The 25,788-nt window shown below is 40.3% G+C and overlaps 1 protein-coding gene across 6 annotated transcripts in view; it reads left to right on the top strand.

The window, feature by feature from the left end:
- Positions 1-25,788, top strand: part of anks1b.S (ankyrin repeat and sterile alpha motif domain containing 1B S homeolog) — a 101,065-nt gene extending 75,277 nt beyond the window's left edge. For 4 of the 6 annotated variants that reach the window (XM_041587993.1, XM_018254894.2, XM_041587994.1 and 1 more), the window contains 6 exons: positions 3,144-3,224; positions 5,327-5,398; positions 12,148-12,234; positions 17,491-17,628; positions 18,569-18,736; positions 24,975-25,788. In XM_041587993.1, the coding sequence (XP_041443927.1) occupies positions 3,144-3,224; positions 5,327-5,398; positions 12,148-12,234; positions 17,491-17,628; positions 18,569-18,736; positions 24,975-25,082 (654 nt within the window). In that variant the 3' untranslated portion in view covers positions 25,083-25,788. The remainder of the gene's footprint in view (positions 1-3,143; positions 3,225-5,326; positions 5,399-12,147; positions 12,235-17,490; positions 17,629-18,568; positions 18,737-24,974) is intronic. The other 2 variants (XM_018254898.2, XM_018254896.2) reach the window with 1 other exon arrangement.

Genomic DNA, 25,788 nt, shown 5'->3' with positions numbered 1-25,788 from the left:
TGAATCCTGTTTTTCCTGGTGTCTGTCTAATCAGTTTAACTGGAAGGGCTGCAACAGGAAAAATTGCATTTACATTTCAATGCATGGATTTGCCCCTAGGTCTCATGAGATCGAAGCAGTCAATACGGTTCTTACTTACTTAATCTGTTTCTAGCACGAGACAGAAAGGGATGAGAGGCCACCACGAAAACTAATTTTAACTTGAAATCACATGAATAAAATGCACTAAAATCACTTTTGATTGCCCTGTCATACTGCACTGTTTGGGAACTGGAAACTGTCACTGGAATACAAATTGCTTATAGGTGAAAGACTTATTTCCTGTATTGATACCTCGGTATTTAAGGGTCTCCACTGCTCAATTAAACTGCATATTTTTATAGAGATCATTTATTACCCAGGGAGACTGATTTATTCATTTTCACCTTTTTCAAAAAAAAACTTCGACCATTCCCCATCTAAAACCTGCCGAATTGCTGTTTTAGCCTATGGGGGACCTCCTATGACCTATTTGGAGTCAATTAGTGGACTTTGAAAAATTAAAGTTTTTTTGGGAAAAACGCTGAATTGAATTGGATCGAATGCAATATTCCTTCGATTTGTACAATTAGAATTTGGCCGAATACGGACCTACTTGACCAAAAAAAAAACTTTGACTTAATTTCGGTTGGTCTTTTCAAATTCGAATTTCGAAGTTTTTTCAATTAGAAATTCGACCATTGATAAAATATGCCCCTAAATGGCAGATGGTCCCTTTAAAATTGGAAGATGGTTTTTGCCTTTATGATTGTCGAAAGTTTCTGGCTTTTAAAGATGGTTTTCATTGGACAATCCAATAAATTTGAGTTCTCGATAATTTGAATAATTTGAGATATTGGGCGACAATTAGAAAAAGTTGCATAACTTGAATTGTTGCATGATTTTGGACAGACTTTTCCCGCATGGATCATTTTTGATCTGAATTGTTAGTAAATTAAGCCAGATCGTGGATGAATTTGATTCTATTACAAAATGAGTAATTCAAGTTTTAGTAAATACTCCCCTTCCGTTGACTTCTATAGAAGCACACCAGATTTTAGCTGCTGAATTTTTTTCAATTGGAATAATTATAGATTTATCTTGGAAATTTGGAAAACTTACTTGCACAAGGAAAACAAAACCCTGAATCCAAAAACACACTTTTTTAGTGTGTATTGAATCAGATAAATAGCAATATTGATTTTTTATAAATTTGTCACTTTTAAACAGATTATTTTACAAAAAAACAGTTTGTAAAATAAAACATGACTTCAATGACTTGCCTTAGCCTGTTTATTCAGCAAAGCCTACCTGGCAAGATGCTAAGACACCAGTCAGTTCAGTTGGCAGGTAACTAGGGAGAAAAGTAGTTGTGAGATATTCTTCAAAAAATTCAGCGTATTTCATTCAGCAGCATTTCTTAACCTTTGTTGCTGGGGATCCAGTTTCATGACCCAAAACAGGGAGGCCAATTTATCAAAAATCTAATTTTCTAGTTTTTCAATGATCCAAAAACACTAGAAATTATTGAATATGTGCTTATTAATTTAAAAAAACGTAAATTTCAAAACTCGGTTATCTTAAAATGTGAAAAAATTCGAACAGGGTAAAATAACATTCTATCCATTGGTTTCAAAGTGTAAAGTTTTTAATGAATATTGAAAACTAGGGATGCACCGAATCCAGGAATCGGTTCGATATTCACCCATTTGCAGCAGGATTCAGATTCGCCGAATCCTTGTGCCTGGCTGAACCTTAAGGGGCAGATTTGTCAAGGGTCAAATTGAAAATTCGAAGTAAAATAATTCGTGCTATTTTTGTGTACTTCGACTAGGGAATAGTCAAAAATTCAATTTGTATTTGAAAAAATTTAAAAAATTCAAATATCGAAATTTTTTTACAAATTAAAAAATTCGACTTCGACCATTCGCCATCTAAAACCTGACAATTTGCTGTTTTAGCCTATGGGGGACCTCCTAGAATCTATTTGGAGTCAATTGGTGGACTTTGAAAAGTCAAACATTTTTTTGAAAATACTTTGAATCGAATTCGATCGAATACAATCTTATTTCGATGCGAATGATCGAATACAGCCAATACGTTTCGGTTGGTCTTTTTTTATTCCAATTTTGAAGTTATGGGAGTTCAAAAAAACTCCCATTACTTCGAAATTAAACCCTTGATAAATCTGCCCCTAAGTGACTTTTCGTCACAAAACAAGGTAGTAAAAAAATGTTTTCCCTCACTGATTTGCATATGTAGAAAAAAGCTGACAGCTGCATAAATACACTTGCGGTATCAATTTCGCCAATGACATGCTACGCTAACGCATTTATACTGCGGTCAGCTAGCACCGAAAACGTGGCAGGTATCCGCATGTGTGTCCGTAGCCTAAAATCCCTGTCTTATGGGTTAGCTAAAAAATTGTGCAAACTAGAATTCCCCAGCAACTTTTATTTTAGAGACAGTTTTCCTTGAAATGGAAACATTTTACCATTTTGGATTGTGGCATAAAACCCTGATTTTGGGAGAAGTTCACTTTTATCCTGCAATTATTATCGCATGAACTACTCGGGGGTAAAAGGCCAACTTAACCAGTGCATTTATTTCTCTGGAAATGTCGAGAATCTTGTAAATTCAACAAACTTCATGGGATAATTGTGACGGCTTATTCTACATTCAATTCAGCTTTTGATTTCTGAGCAATAAATGCTGTTTTCCTTGATATTTTTTTTGCATTGATTTTAAGGAGCTAATCTTTAAAGCACTGCCTCCTCTATTCCAGAATTATATTTGTGTGCAAAAATGTATATATAATTAAGATTTAAACATTTAAAAAATGAATCTGTTAGTGCTGACTTTCAGAAATCAAATCATGATTGTAAACATGAAATAATCAACATTAAATGGATAACTGTAGAAGCAAGAAAAGTCGGTTTAATAAAATTGAAGGTCTGAATTTAAAACCACAAATAGGAGGCTGGTGCTTTAAGGCTTTTTTTTTATTTCTTTTTTTTTTTTTATGGATGACATAATATCTGGGGACAGATTTTGTTTGATCCACCAGAAGGATTCCTTTGTTTGTCTAGTTTCAGAAAATGTCTAGTATGTTTTTCTTTGTCTAGAGCATGCCATTTGGGGGAAAATATCGACCCATAGTAAATCCCGTTCCTCACCCCCAGTGTTCCTGGTCTGTGATGACAAAGGTATATAGTGCACTTATTTTTTTTGTTGTTTTTGCTCTTCACTTTATTTCATTTTAGGAAAAAAATTTTTTTTCAATATTTGAACTATAAACATTATTATGGGCAACATTTAATAAATCCTTATAGTGATCATATTAAGATTTAATAAAGCGTATTTTAGGGAGTAGGAAAATACAGCAATTTTTTTATCTGTTTTACTTGCCCCAATCAATAAATCTAGGAATTAGATGCACATTCCGCTTGGAAATGAGTCCTTTTGGTTCCATAAACAGTTTTGGACACTTTGCATGAAGAATCATAGGGGTATATTTATCAAAGAGTGAAGTTAGAGATCCGCTAGAGTGAAATTCCGCCACGCTCCATTCATTCCTAGGGGATTTTTAAAAAAGTATTTATCAATGGGTGAAAGTTCACTCTTTGATAAATACGCCTTTCAAAATCCCATAGAAATGAATGGAGAGTGGTGGAATTTCACTCTAGCGGACTTTGGAGATCTCTAACTTCACTCTTTGATAAATAGACCACATAGGCTCGTAATACAAAATGTAAGAATGAAGAATAGATCATTTTCTCACTGTATGGAAGCATTTATGTGGCACCAATGTCATCCATTTGACCTTTTTTTTTTTTTTTTACTTTTTGGGGGGTATTTATCAAAAATCCGAAAATTTCTCATAATTTTCTGAAAACTACTCCGACTAAATCCGCGTGGATTTTCCCCCGTTATTTATTAATACATTTTCCTGAGGTTTTCTTGTGCAGAAAAAAAACTCTATAAAATCTGAAAAAATTCAAATACCGCAACTTTTTTGATTTGACGCCCGAATACCGCAACTTTTTCGGGTTTGACTCCCAAATAACACAACCTTTTCGATTCAACGCCTGAATGCCACAACTTTTTCGGGAAACCCAGCACAGATCAGAAAATCGCTCATGTACTTCTACATGAACTCGGCAGGTCTGAGTTGGAGTACTTTTTAATTCTGATTTTTAAAACCCTCGGGGGTTTAATAAATCAGGAAAAATTCTAGTTTTTCCCCTTTAAAAGACCAATGAGAAAAAATTGGATTTTAATAAATAACCCCCTTTTATGTATTGTATTTTTATATTTTGTTAACAGTTGAACTAATATAATTTGAAATTCACGTACGACCATCCATATACGCGTTTATTTGTCAAATGCCAAATGTTCAGATATAGATCGTTTGTTAATGCAACTATTTCAAACAAATGGAAATTGTAGGATTAAAGTCCCAAAAGTAACAAATCTAAAGATGATTTGGCCTTTAACAACTGTCAGACAACAATCGTCATGTCCCAGAAATACATTGTTGGTCACCCATGGATATTGTCAGGCAAAACATGGACAGATATTATTGTTATCTGACAGAATTTTTTTAACCTGCCCAATCGACTAAACCAACAATCAATCGCCTTGGTAAAATTCACCGGAGGATAATTCGGAGCCCACACACAGTTCAGAACAAAAAAAATCTGGCCAACCAAAGTGTTAACTTGATTATGAAAGTTTATTTATTTTTTCTATCACGCTGACATTTTGGGGCCGATTCATCAAGGGTCGAATATCGAGGGTTAATTAACCCTCGATATTCGACTAGGAACTAAAATCCTTCGACTTTGAATATCGAAGTCGAAGGATTTAGCGCAAATGCTGTGATCGAACGATCGAAGGATTCGAAGGATTTTAATCCAACGATCGAAGGAATATCCTTCGATCAAAAAAACTTAGGCAAGCCTATGGGGACCTTCCCCATAGGCTAACATTGACTTCGGTAGCTTTTAGCTGCCGAAGTAGGGGGTCGAAGTTTTTTTTAAAGAGGCAGTACTTCGACTATCGAATGGTCGAATAGTCGAACGATTTTTAGTTGGAATCCTTCGATTCGTAGTCGTAGTCGAAGGTCGAAGTAGCCCATTCGATGGTCGAAGTAGCCCAAAAAACACTTCGAAATTCGAAGTTTTTTTACTTCGAATCCTTCACTCGAGCTTGATGAATCGGCCCCTTAGTGTTACCTAGACAAACCCTGCGTGTGTATTGGTCGGTGGGTTATTGTTACACAAATATTAATATACTTTTATTTTAGTATTTAGGTTCGATGCTGATTAAGGAACTGAGAGGTACAGAGTCGACACAGGATGCGTGTTCGAAAATGAGGGTATGTGGGTTTTCTGATAAGTAAGGTGTTTTACTGTGGAATGTGTATATATGAATAACCTGTAAAAGATATAGAGAATTAAGAACCTCCCTATTGAAAAATATAAAAATAAAAAGTATATTAGAAGTCACTGAGGGGTTCTGTGACCATATAAAGGCACAAGGCTGCAGGCTGAGTTATACAGGGAACTCTGAGTATCACTCATGTATTATAAGGTATAATGTACCCCCTACTGTATATGATAAGGATATTAGAAGTCACTAAGGGGTTCTCTGACCATATAAAGGCACAAGGCTACAGGCTGAGTTATACAGGGAACTCATAGTATCAGTCATTTATTATAAGGTATAATGTACCCCCTACTGTATATGATAAGGATATTAGAAGTCACTGAGGGGTTCTGTGACCATATAAAGGCACAAGGCTGCAGGCTGAGTTATACAGGGAACTCATAGTATCACTCATGTATTATAAGGGATAATGTGCCCCCTACTGTAAATGATAAGGATATTAGAAGCCACTGAGGGGTTCTGTGACCATATAAAGACACAAGGCTACAGGCTGAGTTATACAGGGAACTCATAGTATCACTCATGTATTATAAGGGATAATGTGCCCCCTACTGTAAATGATAAGGATATTAGAAGCCACTGAGGGATACTGTGACCATATAAAGGCACAAGGCTGCAGGCTGAGTTATACAGGGAACTCTGAGTATCACTTATGTATTATAAGGGATAATGTACCCCCTACTGTAAATGATAAGGATATTAGAAGTCACTGAGGGGTTGTTCTGTGACCATATAAAGGCACAAGGCTGCAGGCTGAGTTATACAGGGAACTCTGAGTATCACTCAGAGCTGATATTAAGTGGCATATTTATCCAGGGTCAAATTTCAAATTTGAAAAATTTCAAAATCCGAATTCAAAAAGACCAACTTCAATTAAGTAGAAGTTTATTTTTGGCCAAATAGGTCAGTTTTTGATCGAATAGGTCCGTATTCGGTCGAATTTGTGCATTCGATCAAATTCGAATCAACGTTTTCCCCCAAAAAGTCCACCAATTGACTCCAAATAGGTTCTAGGAGGTCCCCTGTAGGCTAAAACAGCAATTAGGAAGATTTTAGATGGCGAATGGTCGAGGTCGAATTTTTAAAGCGACAGTACATGATTCTTTTTTTTTCAAATTTGAATCGAATTTGGACTATTCCCTTGTCAAAGTACAAAAAAAATAGCTTGAAATTCGAATTCAAAATTTCCCCTCGACCCTTGCTAAATCTGCCCCTAAAAGTTGATGCTTTCCTTGTTGAATCCAAACCGTTTATATTTAGTTTTAGTCAATCGGCATTAATTCATAATTGAATTTGTAAGAAGGAATTGAAACTATAACTCACTTTGCCTTTGTGGTCAATGACTTGAGCTGTATTGCTGTAGCAAGCAATAAAGGAGAAGCAAAAGAAGCTTCTGTTCTGAAATGTAAATTAAAAATGAAATATTGCAAAGCAGATGACAGGCAGCAAATCGTTCCTTAAACCCCCACAAACCTGGGGCTATGGCTTATGATACAGCCAGGCCTACCTGGGATTTCTTTGACACACTGGACCCTGTTATCAATAAAATGACGGTGTTGCTTTTCAAGCACAAAATTATACAATATACAATGTACTACTGTGTACAGATATATGTTCTACACTGAATACACAATTAATAGGATCAGTAGTGCAATTACTCACTCTTGTTCCTTATGATCTAGGCTTCATGTCCAACATGCAATCTTTTATCTGATGGAATAAAGTCATTTAGGCAGCACTTCATGCTAAACTAGACTACGGGGCAGATTTATCAAAATGTGAGTTCAGATTTTAATAAATAAAAATTCATCCGTGTTTTTTTCATTCCTTGGATTTTTTTACAAGGATATTTATCAGTAGGTCAAAATTAGAACTCACGCTTCCAAAAATACCATAGGAATGAACAGAACGTGGGTGAGTTTTATTTTATTAAAATCTGAACTCACACTTTGATAAATCTGCCCTGTACCTCCAGGAGTGTTTATCTGCGTAAATGGAAACCCAGGAAATATAAGATCATGTTCTTTTTAACCGTACCATTGAATATTGAACATTTACTTTAGAACTAGGGATATATTTATCAAAGAGTGAAGTTAGAGATCGCCACAGTCCACTAGAGTGAAATTCAGCCACTCTCCATTCATTTCTATGGGGTTTTGAAAGGTGTATTTAACTTTCACCCATTGATAAATACCCTTTTAAAAGTCCCATAGAAATGAATGGAGAGTGGCGAAATTTCACTCTAGTGGACTGTGGCGATCTCTAACTTCACTCTTTGATAAATATATCCCCTAACACCACCAGCTTAAGACATTAGGGGTAGATTCATCAAAGAGTGAAGTTAGATATCTCCACAGTCTGCAGAGTGAAATACCACCCCTCTCCATTCATTTTTATGGGATTTTTAAAGGTGTATTTATCAAATGGTGAACTTTCACTATCACTCTTTGATAAAAACACCTTTAAAAATCCCATAGAAATGAATGGAGAGAGGAGATATTTCACTCTACGGACTGTGGAGATCTCTAACTTCACTCTTTGATAAATCTACCCCTAAGGGGCACAGTCCACTAGAGTGAAATTCCGCCACTCTCGATTCATTTCTGCGGGATTTTTAAAAGAGTATTTATCAATAGGTGAAAGTGAAAGTTCACCTTTTGATAAATATGCCTTTAAAAATCCCATAGAAATGAATGGAGAGTGGCAGAATTTCACTTTAGCGGACTATGGTAATCTCTAACTTCACTCTTTGATAAATATACCCCTAAGGCTTTTTGGAAGTTATGTAATAAAAGTCACTAAGTTTGCTTCTTCGGCTCCTTGCATGGCTTTGGGTCTTTTCAGGGTTTCAGGACTTCAACTTCGGGTCTTGTTGTGGCTTTGGGTCTTTTCGTGGCTTTGGATTTTTCATGGCTTTGGGTCTTTTTGTGGCTCCTGGTCTTTTTGCAGCTTTGGTTTCTTTTGCGGCTTCGGTACTCCAGCTTTTCAGGACTTCGGCAGTTCCGGGCCTTGGCAATTCGGGGCTTTGGCAATTTGGGATATTTGTCTCTTTCGGTGGCGCATCGTTTCCTCACTGGCATGGAGGGCCCGACTTATTTGAAAAGTGCAGCACAACCAGGCCCGCTTGGGGCCTAGTACAGTTGTACCCCCTGTGCCCCCCTGATGACGGCCCTGATTGTAGGGACATTAGTTCATAGTTTATAATGCACATTTTAGCACTTCTGCGTAGATATATTGTGCTATAGCATCGTTAGTGCCATAATTGTGTGCCGCTCCTGCAGCATCCGATTGAATCACAAAGCAGGACATGAACCAACCCAGAGATCTGTACAATACACACTGTATATATAAGGCACTTTGGTTATTAGTGATGCTCTCAAGTGCAGGTCACACTGAGAGCTCGTCTCATGATGAAGGAAATAGCCCACCTCCTAGGAAAATCAGTGCATCTCATGACAATCCCCAAGTTGGGTTGAAAAGGATGGCCTCTTCCTTCCCAAACTCATTGAAAGGACCATAAAGGCATTGCTTTCAATTCCACAATTCTACAATTGCTGTAGTCTATTGCTTTCATTTTTTTCTTGTCTAAGAGGAAACCCATCCTGCGGGTTTATCAAACTGACAGATTGAACAGAAGCAAGGTATGGTGTTAGTAAAACCACTTTCCTGGGCGTTCATGTAGCATATCATTGTTTCTCATAATACAATTCCTCTGGTGCTTTATTGTGACATTGATTAGTCCTTGCAGTCCTTCTCACTGCTGCTACTTCAGCATCACTGCTGTGCCGCATCCCATTTACATGATAATGTTTGCATTACTGAGGTGCCTTAAATCTTATTTTATTTTGTTTTTTTAATGGAATAGCAGACTATTGTGCTGAAAATCATGAAGGAAGGAATTGAGCGAAATGCCTCGGCTTGGAGGGCCCCTATATATTTTTAAAATTTCCCTAAAATGTTTAGAGCTGAATGTATAATTATCTCACTCATTCCCCAAGTATCTATAAAGATGTTATTGATAGCCTCGTAAAAGTCTTTGTTGTCAACTCGTCCCAACTAGAGATGTCGCGAACTGTTCGCCGGCGAACTTGTTCGCGCGAACATCGGGTGTTCGCGCTCGCCGGAAGTTCGCGAACGTCGCGCGACGTTCGCCATTTTGGGTTCGCCATTGTTGGCGCTTTTTTTTGCCCTCTCACCCCAGACCAGCAGGTACATGGCAGCCAATCAGGAAGCTCTCCCCTGGACCACTCCCCTTCCCTATAAAAACCGAAGCCCTGCAGCGTTTTTTCACTCTGCCTGTGTGTGCTGAAGAGATAGTGTAGGGAGAGAGCTGCTGCCTGTTAGTGATTTCAGGGACAGTTGAAAGTTTGCTGGCTAGTAATCGTTTTGATACTGCTCTGTTATTGGAGGGACAGAAGTCTGCAGGGGTTTGAGGGACATTTAAGCTTAGGTAGCTTTGCTGGCTAGTAATCTACCTTCTACTGCAGTGCTCTGTATGTAGCTGCAGTGGGCAGCTGTCCTGCTTCTGATCTCATCTGCTGACTGCTGCAATAACAGTAGTCCTTGTAAGGACTGCTTTTATTTATTTTTTTGTTGTTTTACTACTACTACTACTACTACTATAAGAGCCCAGTGCTATTAGTCTAGCAGTGTTGGGGAGTGGGACTGGTGTGCTAATCTGCTGCTCCTAGTAGTTCAGCAGCACCAACTTTAATTTTTTTTTTTAATATTCATTTTTTTTTATTTTACTTTTTTTTATTTTACTACCGCTGTAGTAGTGTATAAGTTGACCTTTTAGGCATTATTTGCCCTGTAGGCATTATTTGCACACTGTTTTCTTCAACCCGCCATCTAGCTGTGTGACCTTGTTCACATTCTGTCTAAATATCCATAATATTACCGTCTCCAGAAAAAACACCGGAGTGACTTTTTTCAAGCAGCATTCATATATTTTACGTAATCCGTATCCACCGCTGTAGTAGTGTATACGTTGACCTTGTAGGCATTATTTGCACACTGTTTTCTTCAACCCGCCATCTAGCTGTGTGAGCTTGTTCACATTTTGTCGAAATATTGATAATATTATCGTCTCTAGAAAAACCACTTGAGTTACTTTTTTTCAAGCAGCATTCATATATTTTACGTAATCCGTATCCACCGCTGTAGTAGTGTATACGTTGACCTTGTAGGCATTGTTTGCCCAGTTTTTTTGGCCGCAGCCACTGAAGCACAGAGGCCAGAAAAAATATGCCATATAAATGCTGAAAATAGTCATTTTTTGCCATACGTTGACTCAACGTATATGGCAAAAAATGACTATTTTCAGCATTTATATGGCATATTTTTTCTGGCAACTGTGCTTCAGTGGCTGCGACCAAAAAAACTGGGCAAACAATGCCTACAAGGTCAACGTATGGCAAAAAATGACTATTTTCAGCATTTATATGGCATATTTTTTCTGGCAACTGTGCTTCAGTGGCTGCAACCAAAAAAACTGGGCAAACAATGTCTACAAGGTCAACGTATGGCGAAAAATTACTATTTTCAGCATTTATATGGCATATTTTTTATGGCAACTGTGCTTCAGTGGCTGCGTCCAAAAAAACTGGGCAAACAATGCCTACAAGGTCAACGTATGGCAGTTGTTTAAAGAGAACAGTAGATTACTAGCCAGCAAAGCTACCTAAGCTAAAATGTCCCTCAAATCCCTGCAGACTTCTGTCCCTCCAATACAGAGCAGTATCAAGCAGATTACTAGCCAGCAAACTTACTATCATCTGTCCCTGAAATCACTAACAGCTCTCCCCCTACACTATCTCTTCCAAGCACACACAGGCAGATTTTTCAGATACATTTTTGCCCTTGATCCCCCTCTGGCATGCCACTGTCCAGGTCGTTGCACCCTTTAAACAACTTTAAAATCATTTTTCTGGCCAGAAATGTCTTTTCTAGATGTTAAAGTTCGCCTTCCCATTGAAGTCTATGGGGTTCGCGAACCGTTCGCGAACCGCTCGCGTTTTTGCGCAAGTTCGCGAATATGTTTGCGAACTTTTTTTCCGACGTTCGCTACATCCCTAGTCCTAACATTCCATATCTCATAGACTTCCAGAAGTGTTAAGATGGTCATACACAGACTAATAAAAGCCTCTGACTTACCTCTCCCCATAACAATTTTGGCAGCTTATGTGGCTCTGCTGACAACCTACAGACAGATGTATGGCTGAAAGTCATCCACACAGACAGATTAGCAAATCTTGTAGGGTTAAGACAGCATCAACGAGCCAATGTGGTCCTCTCATGAGAAGGTCACTGACTTGTGGCCGATTGATCAGTTACTCTAAATTTAGACCAGAGTGCTGGTGGTTCCAGCATTGATTCCAGTATTTCAGCTGAACCCTGATGGTTTTGAGAAGTATGTATGTATGGATTCTTTCTGAACAAGGTAGTAGGACCAATATATAACATCCACTTCATAGGTACAGTAAGTTAAAGCACAAACAAAACAAAGAAAATTGCAGCTGCCTTCCCCAGTGAGACGCAAACCCCAACCATCACGTAACAATGTGATGACAATGTATTTGTATCACTAGTTTATTCATAGTTTTGTGTTTCTTTAATGTCCTTCATAATTGTAGATCTGCAAGATTCATACTTTCTAACCCTATTCTTTTCATGCAGAAATCAACAGAACAAATGAAAAAGGTGCCCACGATCATTTTGACAGTGTCGTACAAAGGTGTCAAATTTGTGGACGCAGTAAATAAGGTGAGATTCTCCTGGAATGCAAATACTTCATCGAAATTTTGACTGTTAGATGCGGGAATTATGTCACCAGAGTTGGGTCAAGTAGTAGTGGCACCCAAGACTGTACTACTAGGCTTCATGCCGCCCCTGCTGCCCCCTCACCTAGATTCCCATTTCCTAGTGGTCAGTTGACCCACACACCACTTGCTCTCCATCAGATGTTGACCTAATACCACATTGTCCTCTGGCAGTTGAAACAATTATAAATAGGCTGTAGCTCACCTTTAGTATATGTAGGTGGATTCTCCTGCAAGGGTGTCCTGTGTCCACACCCAAAATGATCTACTATGGTACTGACTCCTCTGGCAGTTGGACTTCACACCTCCAACACACACTGTTTGGCCTGCGCTGTGTCTACTTTCAGCCCATTGCTACTTGGTCTGGCTCTGGTGACAGACTTCCTTCCCTAAACAGTGCAGGTGCCTCGGCTACCCATCCCGGGCTGTGACTTAAGTGGAATAGCCAGAGTGACTGCTGGTCCCTCAGGGGTCTCAATGAGCATTATGCTACTTTGTGCACAGAATCTGGGGTCCACCAGGGCTAAAATCTCAAGGGCCTCCCCCTGCCCCACATACCTTTTACCTCCTTCTTCCATCTTAACTTGTGGCTCTGAACTGGTGGGTAATCATTTGCAGTGTCCAGGAACAACAGGTCTGGGTTCAGCAGGGCACATGGGTTTTTCCCAGTCTGACCCTATTTGTGCAATGTGGATGCTGTTATCAAGCAACATCTGGGATGGAGACAACAGATCTGGGTCAGAGGGGCTCATGGGGTTCTCCCAGTCTCCTGCCAACACAGTCTAGCCCTGTTTGTGCAAAATGGAGGCTGTTATCAAGCAACATTAGGGATGGAGTTTTGATGCAACATTGCTTGGGCTCCAGTCCTTAAGAGGGATATAAATGAGCTGGAGAGACATGCAACTAAACTGGAAGATTTAAATTATGACGGGAGACTGTCAAGGTTGGGGTTGTTTTCTCTGGAAAAAAAGACACTTCAGAGGGGACATGATTACTCTTTACAAGTATATTAGAGAACATTATAGACAATTGATGTTGGATGTGGTGAAACAGATGAAAAAAAAGCAATATAATAATGCTAAGGGCATTTAGGGTATTTTTAGATCTGCAAAAATCCAGGTGGGATGAGACCCATTTCCAAGTAAAGCAGTAGCTCAAGTCTTGATAAATGAAAATAACTTTATTAAGACATGCATAAGCCTAACGCATTTCATGCCAGTGTGGGCACTTACTTATAGGTTGTGAGTAAGTGCCCACACAGGCATGAAACATGTTAGACTTATGCATATCCTAATAAAGTCCTTTTAATTTATCAAGACTTGAGCTACTTCTTTACTTGGAAATGGGTCCCACCCCACCTGGATTTTTACATATTGAAAATTGATTGACAACCCTTGGACTGGGGGTTGTCCTGGTGAAAAACCATTTCATAAACTTCATTATACTTTTTCACTTTGAACCTTTATATAATTAATTTTTGTTTTGAGTTGGAGCCATACACCATTACTTTTATATTCTTTTAAGATCTTCGTAAGCATTTACACATACAGTATAAGCATTTATTTTAGCACTGAACACCTAACATCACTGTAATGATATTTAATTATCAGCAAGCAAAATTACACTGTATGTTAGATTCTAGCAAGAATGCTGACATAGCACTAGTAGGGATGATTCTTATTGCATCTGACATTGAGTTTTATGTCTCCTGAGCTTTGGAGAGCTGTTCTTGGGAGTGCAGTGGGAGAGCATGTAAAATGAGTTGGGGAGCAACACAAGCATGAAAAAAAGTTTGTGGGGGTGCCAAATAAGGGCTGTGATTGGCTATTTGATAGCCTTTATGTGGATTGGCAGCCTACATTGAGGCTCTATTTACGGTACATCTGGATTTTGCGCAACTAAAATTTGGAGCAACATCCAAGGAGTTGGCGAGCAACATGTTGCTCGTGAGCCACTGGTTGGGGATCACTGCTCTAGATGAAACACTATTTTATTTAATGATAGCTATTTTTCTACTTGCCTAAAGGAACCCATTGAATCAGCCCTCTCTGTTGGAAATGCCATAGCCTTCCTGCCCATAGATTTACCATCCATTATTAGATATAATGAAGATGGAAGGCTATATTGTCAAGAGTCCTTAGGTAACGACTGACCTTTACCCAATCGTATCCACAGTCAATCAATACCCTTTAAAACATGTGTACTTGCTGCATTACTCCTCCTGGATTTTTAGTTTTATTCATTCATCCACAACAGATAAAAAGCTGCTTTGTAACCTTCACATTTTCCCCAACCCCTTTCATTTAACATCAAAATGTTGCCGAATGGCTGACGTTAGTTGGGTTGCGTAGCAATCTCGTTCCTGCAATTATTGCTTGCTCGACTCAATCAAGGTCGCTTAACATAACAGACAGTTATCTCCACACACAAAGCAAGATAAGGTGTATATTCAGCACTGAATTCTCTTATGCACCACTGGGGAAAGCATTTCCTCCAAGGAGGCAGAATCATTGCATCAAATTAGAATAAGATTACAGATTCCTTATCACCTTGTGATCAATGATAAACTCATGGCAAACAGAAGCCCAGACGGTCAATTTATAAATTAATTGATATGTAAATGTGATTTCCATAGCAGAACATTAATAAATTAATATCTATGTCCAGGAACCTACAACTACTTTATCATGTAATTGGTTTTTTTTTTTTACAATTGTAAAATGACAACTCCCATTGACGTCTAAAATGTCCTTCATAGCTTTTAGATGTCAAGGGAATCATTTTTTATGTAGCACTTTTTCTCCCATGGGACACTATTTAAATAGCCGGGAAACCAGGAGATTATGTGACTTGTCCAGGGTCACAAGGAATCAAACCAGGGTCTCTAGCATGAGATCTCACATCAAAGGCTGATCATTTACCCTCTAGGCTAGCTCCTCCTCCTCCTGCCAAGGTTTTGCACTAGTTTTTTTTGTGGTTTTAAGGCTTAAATTAAGTTCTTAAATTCTTGTGGTTTAGAGTAATCAGTAGAATCCACAATTTTTAGCGCTTAAAAGATTTGTAGAAAATAAATAAAAATACAAACATTAGTAACTGGGCCCCATAGTGTTATGGAAAGTTGTTGATCACTTGTACTGCCAGGATGGACTTTTTAATGAATGGACAACCTTTGACCCTACAGGCACCATTTTGAGGAACTTTATCTAGTTCTTTCCATGTAGTGGGCCAGTTAGATATACTGCATGGTGGTGGGCTAGATTATATCAGTCTATGGACCATAGGCAGGAAAAAGCTGTAAAAAAAACATTGGAGGGCCTCATCTGACCCACAGGTTTCCAGTTGGACAGCCTTAATTTAGTGAAAGATAAAGAGATGGCCATTCAACAGGGAAGAGAGTATCTCAGGCCTTAATTACATAATCTGTTGATTTGATTTCATCCCAGCATCCTTAGTACAGCAGTACTTGGGTCTTCTAGAAGATATATTCCATGGTAATGGTCAAAGGCTTTAGCTCTTGAGCTCACTGGATCTCTCAGCCACATTTAACATTCTCTGGAAGTTGAAGCCACCTAAATATTGTGGGTTATACACTTTAATGTCATATAGACCCACTACTTCTTGGTGGGCCTCATTATACCTAGAGATATATCTAGGGTTCATTCATTTCCATATTCACCCATATACGCACAATACGCATTGTGAAGTGCTCAAACATGGGTAGACCAAAGGTGACATTGACAAAAAACAATTTTTATTGAATAGAATAGTATACTGCCAAGTAGTGTCTCCTGTAGGCTGGCAGTCCACACAGGGTCTACCAAATGACCAATCAAAGCCATTATTTGGCACCGCAAGGGACTTTTTCATGCTTGTGTTGCTCCCCGACTCTTTTTACATTTGAATGTGGCTCAGGGGTAAAAAAAAGGTTGGGGACCCCTGGTCTAGGACAATGTTTAACTCTGGAATTCAAAGAATATGCTTATTTAAAAACAAAACATATAAACAGTATATATATGTTTGTGTTGCAAAGGTGCTTACAATTGCACTTTCTATACACATATGCACTGTATGCTTTTTAGTCCCAGTAAGGCATACTTATTGATTCTCTACAGATAGTGCCTAGTGCAGTGTCAGCTTCCTCTGATTATGTTATTGGAATGAGTAATGTTCCAAAGCCAATGGTGTAAGAAATTGGACAAAAAATGCAATTTAACAAGTGAGAAAAATGTTCCAATTGATTAAAAAAAGACAAAAAAGAGTTCCTTTGTGTAGGGCACTTCTGCTGATTATGCATTTCTTTCTGATTTGGGCTTAGTAGCCTAAACTGCTCTCTCTCATCGCTGCTTCACAATATTTACGCATAGATTGTTGGTCGATTTAGATGCCGTATGACTTTTTTGCAAATTTGGGCTGAAAGAGATTAACCTACACATGTATTTTTCTGCACTGTGCTTGGAACAGGGCACTACAGTATCACTCTCGGGCAGGCTATGAGCAAACCTGGGGGACAAAAAAAAAAATTGATAGAAAAAATTGGCACGTGCATAGGCACGCCTATTGTCTTTAATGCATTTGGACAAAATAGTTGCATGTACAAAAAGTGTTGGTTGCGTCAAAATCGACAATTATTTTGACGCCCATTGGCTTCAATTCGTTTCGCCAATTTTTTTCCATTTCGCAAATTTTTCAGTGAAACAGGACAGATTCTTCCATCACTAGTCAAGATTTAATCAAGTATCGAACTGGACCATATATTGTTTTTAATACTTATAGCTCAACACTGGTATGTGATGTGACATGACCTGGTTGGAATCCTCTTCAATCCAACCTCCATGCCCTCTTTACCCCATTCATCCACCTTCTTTTCCCCATCTTTCTGCCCTTTCAAGCTCTTCTCTTGTCCTTCCTCAATTTAGTGTCTTCTCCTGTCTCTCCCCATTTCTTTCCTCCATCTCCTCCTGCCCATCTCCAACTCCTCCTTGTTTCTTTCATTGTCTGTGCCATCCAATAATACACTGATGTGAGACTTGGTTATTGGTTTTCAATTGATAACCATATGTAATGCTGAATACTGGCTCATTAATTCAGTATTCAGCATCACATATGGAAACACATGGTGTGGCTTCCTCCCCTTTAAGTACAATATATAATACATTTACATCCAATGAAGACATTTCAAATACTTTTCCTTTGTTTTCAGTCTTTGATTGCTGAACATGAAATCCGGAATATCTCTTGTGCCGCGCAGGATCCCGAAGACCTTTCTACCTTCGCTTACATCACAAAAGATTTGAAATCAAACTTGCACTACTGCCATGTCTTCACAGCATTCGATGTGGTCAGTACAATCCCAAAGCATACGTATCACTGCAATAAAGGCTGTGGACCTTCCACACATGGGTTTATGACCCTTTAAATTTGTAGAACCTATGAAAGAGCTGGAAAAAGTAATTGGAGTTTTGAAAAATGGTTATGTTCTTTATAAAGGATGTAAAGCATCCAACTCTTTTCCAACTCTAGATATTCAAAATAGGTATCCCAAACTGAATTACATGCAGGAGCATTCTCTGATGATGATCATGCTGATGATGATGATGATGATGATGAAAGAATTCTCTCTCTGATCTGATTACTGAGCATTTTTTTCTTGCCAATATAATAACTTCAGAAGGGCAAAGACAGTTCTGTTTATGAGTTCAGAGCTATAAATAATTGTTTGATGCTTTCAGCAATGATCCTATCTGTGTGCAGAACAGCCAGGATTCTCGTATATATTACGTATACTGGCACTAGAATACTTCGAAGAAGACAGAAAGGAACCTTCAGTGATATTGCTGGCCTGTAGCTCCTATCACTGCAATGATGTTCTATCATTGCAATGACTATAACCTTCCATTACAATGATGCTCTACCAAAATGATGGTGGAACATAACTCGCATTGTAATCCAATGTTAAAAAATGGGATTATGATGTGAGCTATATTCCACCATCATTTTGGTAGAGCATCGTTGTAGTGGAAGGTTATAGCCCCCTTTAATTTAACTGATATTCCTACATTCCTAGAACAGAATCACATCCCGTGCCAACAGAGAACCATGTTCGGTATTACTGTATTTCTGGTTGCGCTTCTAATTAAACCACTGGCAATAGGAATAGTTGTGACTTCTGAAGGGTATTTGATTTTAATTAATATTGTGAATTCTTTCAATAATTTATTGTAGAAATGTAATGAATACCATCTTTTGTTTTCATCTGCACTTATTCTATTTTTCCCCAGAACTTAGCGTACGAGATCATTCTGACATTAGGACAAGCATTCGAGGTTGCTTACCAACTAGCGCTACAGGCAAGGAAAGGAGGCCACTCATCAACACTTCCTGAAAGCTTTGATAGCAAACCCACCAAGCCCATCCCCAAGCCTCGTGTTAGCATCCGAAAGGCAACTGTAAGTTTTCAGATCATGGCCATAACTCTGTTTTGAGTTTGATTTTTATCTTTTTTATTTATATAGCACCAACATATTTCAAAATCTGTTACAGAGATTACACTTGAATTCTACCAGTTAGTGTCACAGTGGAGCTTACAATCTAAGGTCCCTATCAAATTCATACACACACAAGGGCAGTTTTATCGGGAGACAATTAACCTGTCTGTATATATTTGAAAGTGTGGAAGAAAACTGGAGTACCAGGAGGAAAGCCTTGCAGACATTGCAATAACATACAAACTACTTGCAGATTGTGCCCTGGTCAGAATGAACCTCAAGACCCCAGTGCTGCAAGTGTGACTCAGTGTTCCACTGTGCTGCCCATATGGTGCTGCAGGAGTTCCAAGTAAAGCTCTCCACACTACACCATTTGCCACCTCCTCTTTGCTTCTTACACATCCAAGGGGTTTGTGAGCATCATGATGTTGCTCCCAAACCCCTTGGATGTTGCTTCCAGTGGCCTCAAAGTAGGTTCTTATGTTTGAGTTCCTGGTTCGGAGGCAAGTTTTGGTTGCATAAAAAAAAGATGTCCTGCCAAACAGAGCCTCCTGTTGGCTGCCAGTCCACATAGGGGCTACAAAATAGCCAATCACAGCCCTTATTTGGCAATGCCAGGCACTTTTTGCATGCTTCTGTTGCGCTCCAACTCCTATTTACATTTGAATGTGGCTCATGGGTAAAAAAGGTTGAGGATTCTTCACACCTGAAACAACTCTATTGTTTACACCCTTAAAGCCCTTTACTGTTCACAACTCAGAACCAGACTGTAAGTGCCTACACTGTTCACTTGTTCACACCTCATACAAACTTCTGGAGGGTCCAATGCTCCCTGTGTGTGACACACACTGCTTGCTCTACGCTCACTGTTTCTTGTTGTAGTCTGTAGTCTGTGAGCCATACTCTGCCTGTCCTATGCTCCCTGTATGTGCCATACTCTGCCTGCCCTATCTTCCCTGTGTGTGCCATACTCTGCCTGCCCTATGCTCCCTGTGTTTGCTATAGTCCATGTCCTATGCTCCCTGTATGTGCCATACTCTGCCTGCCCTATCTTCCCTGTGTGTGCCATACTCTGCCTGTCCTTTCTTCCCTGTGTGTACCCCAAGAAAAATGGGCTGACACCCTTCTCAAGAAAATTGGTACAGTCCAACACCACCTCAAGAAAATTGGTCTGTCCGACACCCCCATCAAGAAAAGTGGTACAGTCCATCACCCCCCCCCCTCAAGAAAAGTGGTACAGTCCAACACCCCCTCAAGAAAAGTGGTATTGTCCAACAACCCCCCACCCAAACAAAAGTGGTACAGTCTGACAATTTTCTTGGGGGTCATATTATACCACATTCCTTTTGGGGATGTGCCACTTGTCTTTGGGGAGTATCAGACCATACCACTTTTCTTATGGTCAGACCATACCACTTTTCTTGATGGGGGTGTTGGACAGTACCACTTTTCTCAAGGGGGGGGTGTCAGACCGTACCACTTTTCTTGATGGGGGTGTTGGAGCATACCAGTTTTATTGAAGGGTGTTGGACCGTACCACTTTTCTTGAGGGGGTGGTGGACCATACCACTTTTCTTGAGGGGGGTGTCGGAGCATACCACTTTAGATGAGGGAGTGTTGGATCGTACCACTTTTCTTGATGGGGGTGTTGGAGTGTACCACTTTTATTAAGGGGTGTTGGAGCGTACCAGTTTTCTTGAGGGGGTGTTGGACCATACCACTTTTCATCAGGGGGGTATTGGACCATACCACTTTTCTTGATGGGGGTGTTGGAGCGTACCACTTTTATTGAAGGGTGTTGGACCGTACCACCTTTCTTGAGGGGGTGGTGGACCATACCAATTTTCTTGAGGGGTGTCGGAGCATACCATTTTTCTTGAGGGAGTGTTGGATCGTACCACTTTTTTTGATGGGGGTGTGAGAGCATACCACTTTTCTTGATGGGGGTGTTGGACCGTACTACTTTCATTGTGGGAGTATTGGACCGTACCACTTTTTTTGAGGGGAGTGTCGGACCATACCACTTTTCTTGATGGGGTATCGGACCATACCATTTTTCTTGAGGGGGGTGTTGGACTGTACCACTTTTCTTGATGGGGGTGTTGAAATGTACCACTTTTCACGAAGGGGTATCGGACCATACCACTTTTCACGAGGGGGATATCAGACCGTGCCACTTTTCTTGATGGGGGTGTTGGACCATACCACTTTTCTTGATGGGGTTGTTGGAATGTACTACTTTTATTGAGGGGTGTCCGTCCGTACCACTTTTCTTGAGATTTTTTTGGACCATACCACTTGAAGGGGGGTGTTGAAGCGTACCACTTTTCTTGAGGAAATGTTGGATCGTACCACTTTTTTTGATGGGGGTGTGAGATCATAACACTTTTCTTGATGGGAGTATTGGACTGTACCACTTTTTTTGAGGGAAGTGTCGGGCCATACCACTTTTATTGATGGGGTATCGGACCATACCATTTTTCATGAGGAGGGGGTGTTGGACTGTACCACTTTTCTCAAGGGGGGTGTCAGACCGTACCACTTTTCTTGATGGGGGTGTTGGAGCATACCAGTTTTATTGAAGGGTGTTGGACCGTACCACTTTTCTTGAGGGGGTGGTGGACCATACCACTTTTCTTGAGGGGGGTGTCGGAGCATACCACTTTTCTTGAGGGAGTGTTGGATCGTACCACTTTTCTTGAGGTTTTTTTGGACCATACCACTTTTCTTGATGGGGGGTGTTGAAGCGTACCACTTTTATTGAGGGGTGTTGGACCGTACCTGTTTTCTTGAGGGGGTGTTGGACCATACCACTATTCATCAGGGGGGTATCGGACCATACCACTTTTCTTGAGGGGTATCAGACCATACCACTTTTCTTGAGGGAGATATCAGACTGTACCACTTTTCTTGATGGGGGCGTTGGACCATACCACTTTTCTTGATGGGGTGTTGGAATGTACTACTTTTATTGAGGGGTGTCCATCTGTACCACTTTTCTTGAGGTTTTTTTGGACCATACCACTTTTCTTGATGGGGGGTGTTGAAGCGTACCACTTTTATTGAGGGGTGTTGGACCGTAACACTTTTTTTTGAGGGGGTGTTGGACCATACCACTTTTCTTCAGTGGGGTGTCGGAGCATACGACTTTTCTTGAGGGGGTGTTGGATCGTACCACATTTTTTGATGGGGTTGTCAGAGTGTACCACTTTTCTTGAGGGGGGTGTTGGACCATTCCATTTTTCTTGATGGGGGTGTTGGAACGTACCACTTTTCTTGAGGGGTGCCCGACCGTAGCACTTTTCTTGAGGGTGTTTTTTCGGACTGTACCACTTTCTCGAAGGGGGGTGTCAGACCGTGCCACTTTTCTTGAGGGGGGTGTCGGACCTTACCACTTGTATTGATGGGGGTGTTGGAGCATACCGCTTTTATTGAAGGAGTGTCCGACCGTACCACTTTTCTTGAGAGGGGGTGTCGGACCATACCACTTTTCTTGAGGCGGGGTGACGGAGCCGACCACTTTTATTGAGTGGGTGTCAGACAGTACCACTTTTCTTGATTGGGGTGTCAGACCGTACCACTTTTATTGAGGGGGTATCGGACTGTACCACTTTTCTCAAGGGGGTGTCAGACCGTACAACTTTTCTTGATGGGGTGTTGGACCATACTACTTTTCTTGAGGGGGGTGTTGGACCATTCCATTTTTCTTGATGGGGGTGTTGGACCGTACCACTTTTCTTGAGGTTGTTTTTTCGGACCGTACCACTTTCTCAAGGGGGGGTGTCAGACCGTGCCACTTTTCTTGAGGGGGGATGTCGGACCTTACCTCTTGTATCGATGGGGGTGTTGGACCGTACCACTTTTATTGAGGGGGTATCAGACTGTACCACTTTTCTCAAGGGGGGTGTGAGACCGTACCACTTTTCTTGATGGGGGTGTTGGAGCGTACTACTTTTATTGAAGGGTGTTGGACCGTACCACTTTTCTTGAGGGGGTGGTGAACCATACCACTTTTCTTGAGGGGGTATCGGACCATACCATTTTTCTTGAGGAGGGGGTTGTTGGACTGTCCCACTTGTCTTGATGGGGGTGTTGGAACGTACCACTTTTATTGAGGGGGTGTCCGACTGTACTACTTTTCTTGAGGGGGTATCGGACCATACCACTTTTCTCGAGGGGGATATCAGACCGTACCACTTTTCTTGATGGGGGCGTTGGACCATACCACTTTTCTTGATGGGGGTGTTAGAATGTACTTCTTTTATTGAGGGGTGTCCATCCGTACCACTTTTCTTGAGTTTTTTTTGGACCATACCACTTTTCTTGATGGGGGTGTTGGAGCATACCACTTTTATTGAGGGGTGTTGGACCGTACCACTTTTCTTGAGGGGGTGTTGGACCATACCACTTTTCTTCAGGGGGTATCGGAGCATACCACTTTTCTTGAGGGGGTGTTGGATCGTACCACTTTTTTTGATGGGGGTGGCATAGTGTACCACTATGCATGCCACCTTTATTGAGGGGTGTTGGACTGTATCACTTTTCTTGATGGGGGGTGTTGAAGCGTACCACTTTTATTGAGGGGTGTTGGACCATACCACTTTTCTTGAGGGGGTGTTGGACCATACCACTTTTCTTCAGGGGGTTGTCGGAGCATACGACTTTTCTTGAGGGGTGTTGGATCGTACCACTTTTTTTGATGGGGTTGTCAGAGTGTACCACTTTTCTTGATGGAGGGTGTTGGACCATACTACTTTTCTTGAGGGGGGTGTTGGACCATTCCATTTTTTTTATGGGGGTGTTGGAACGTACCACTTTTCTTGAGGGGTGTCCGACCGTACCACTTTTCTTGAGGGTGTTTTTTCGGACCGTACCACTTTCTCGAGGGGGGTGTCAGACCGTGCCAATTTTCTTGATGGGGGTGTTGGACCGTACCACTTTTATTGATGGGGTATCAGACCATACCATTTTTCTTGAGTGGGGTGTTGGACTGTACCACTTTTCTTAATGGGGGTGTTGGAACATACCACTTTTATTGAGGGCATGTCTGACTGTACCACTTTTCATGAGGGGGGTTTTGGACCATACCACTTTTCTTGAGGGGGTGTCGGATTGAACAACTTTTTTTGATGGGGGTGTCGGTGCATGCCACCTTTATTGAGGGGTGTTGGACTGTATCACTTTTCTTGATGGGGTGTCAGAGCGTACCACTTTTCTTGATGAAGGTGTTGGACCGTACCGCATTTTTGGTGGGGTGTCGGAATGTACTACTTTTCTTGAGGGGTGTCAGATCGTACCACTTTTTTGATGGTGTTGTCAGAGCATACCACTTGACAAGTTAAAAAATATCATTGGTGGCCAGGGTCCCCTACAAATTAAAAATCAATGGTGTATACAATGAAACAAAAATCATTGGTGATCAGCCACCTCCCTACAAGTTTTAAAAAAAATGGTGGCCAGGGCCCCCTACAAGTGGAAGAAAAAATTGGTGGCCATTCCCCCCCCCCCACAAGTTAAAAAAAACATTGGTGGCCAGGGTTCCACCATACTTTTCTTACTTCGTTAACAGCCCTCAGTGCTGTCAGGGAAATGCAGAGTTCAGAAAGGAGGGTGAGAGCTTAGGTGTCTCTTTCTGTACTGCAAATTGGTCACTGGAGTGTAAGTTTGGTTCAGCTGCACAGGAATTGGATGGATCAAATTTGAACTTCCCCATCCAGCCTATCTAATCCCCATGCAGCTTTCCAGGACTTAGACTTTAGTGACCAATTGCAATAATGGCATGTTAGTTCCCGCCCTCCCTTCTGAAATCTTCAGCTCTCTGATAGCAGGAGAACCTGGCTGAAGGGCACGGCCCACCACAAAAACCCACAGGGCCCAGGGCAAATTTCCCCCCTGATGGCAGCCCTGAGTTCACTACTGGGATTGTGGTGGTGGTGGGCCCTTAAGGTGGAGACTCCAGTGGTACTCAGATCCCTCAGTTTTACATTTTATAACAAGAGAAACATTAGTCTCTATATAAGATCCCTGAGGCAAGGACTGGTTTTAGTGGTGAAAAAAAAATTTCCCTATAATATGTTCTATGTATGTAAATAGTAATAAAAGCTGAACGTGCAATATTTCACTCTTACCAGCAGGAGTCAGTGTTTGCAATATTTACAAAGCAGAAATTTAACAATTTGTTTTTCTTTTTTTTTTCCAGATAGATCACCCTGACCAAAAGACTCTATCCAATCTGCCTTGGATTGTAGAACCGGGCCAAGAAACTAAGAGAGGGATTAGCACAAAGTACGAAACCACAATCTTTTAATAGCGACCCGTCCTCACTTCCTTGGTGTGCCTTTGTACACTCCTCAAAGCAACTCCACCATTCAAACAGCAATCTCATCCCCTACTGGATGAATCCAATGTTGGTGCATTCGACTTATGATATAACTTAAAAAAAACAAACAAAAAGACACAAAATACTGGCAAGTAGAGGAATCTTATATTTTTTTGATGATTTTTTTTCCTTGTAATCTCTATCACAGTGTTTTTTTTTATTTTTTTTTGGCATTTGGATTTTATTGAGGGAAAAAATAATCTTTATGTAAATCATATCACGCTCTCTTACAAGCATTATGCATTGAATTTGTGGCATTGAAATTGTATACAAACTCAGTACACAGTATTTGGACTGGTAGGAATACAATTGTGTACTTAATTATTGCAAAAAAAAAAAGAGGATAAGAAGAAGAAAAAAAAAACTAACTCATATATAAACTGCCAAGAAAATGAACTGAACTGAGATTTATATGCACAAATTGCATCTTTATATCTAATTATTGTATGTGATTTCATGACGGAAACAACAACATTCAGACATTTCTGAACAAACTGGGTTTGCTTCACTGTAAAGAGTGCTACTTTGTATAATATTTTATAGGCTATTGAATTTGAAGCCTTATTACTGAACTGTAAAAAAAAAATATTGTATCCATAAAGAATATTATTGTCAGTGAGATGACAAAGAAAGA

Source organism: Xenopus laevis, chromosome 3S (genome assembly GCF_017654675.1).
Source record: "Xenopus laevis strain J_2021 chromosome 3S, Xenopus_laevis_v10.1, whole genome shotgun sequence".
NCBI lineage: Eukaryota > Metazoa > Chordata > Amphibia > Anura > Pipidae > Xenopus > Xenopus laevis.
The sequence above is the reverse complement of the archived record's forward strand: the minus strand, read 5'-3'. Positions and strand labels throughout refer to the sequence as shown.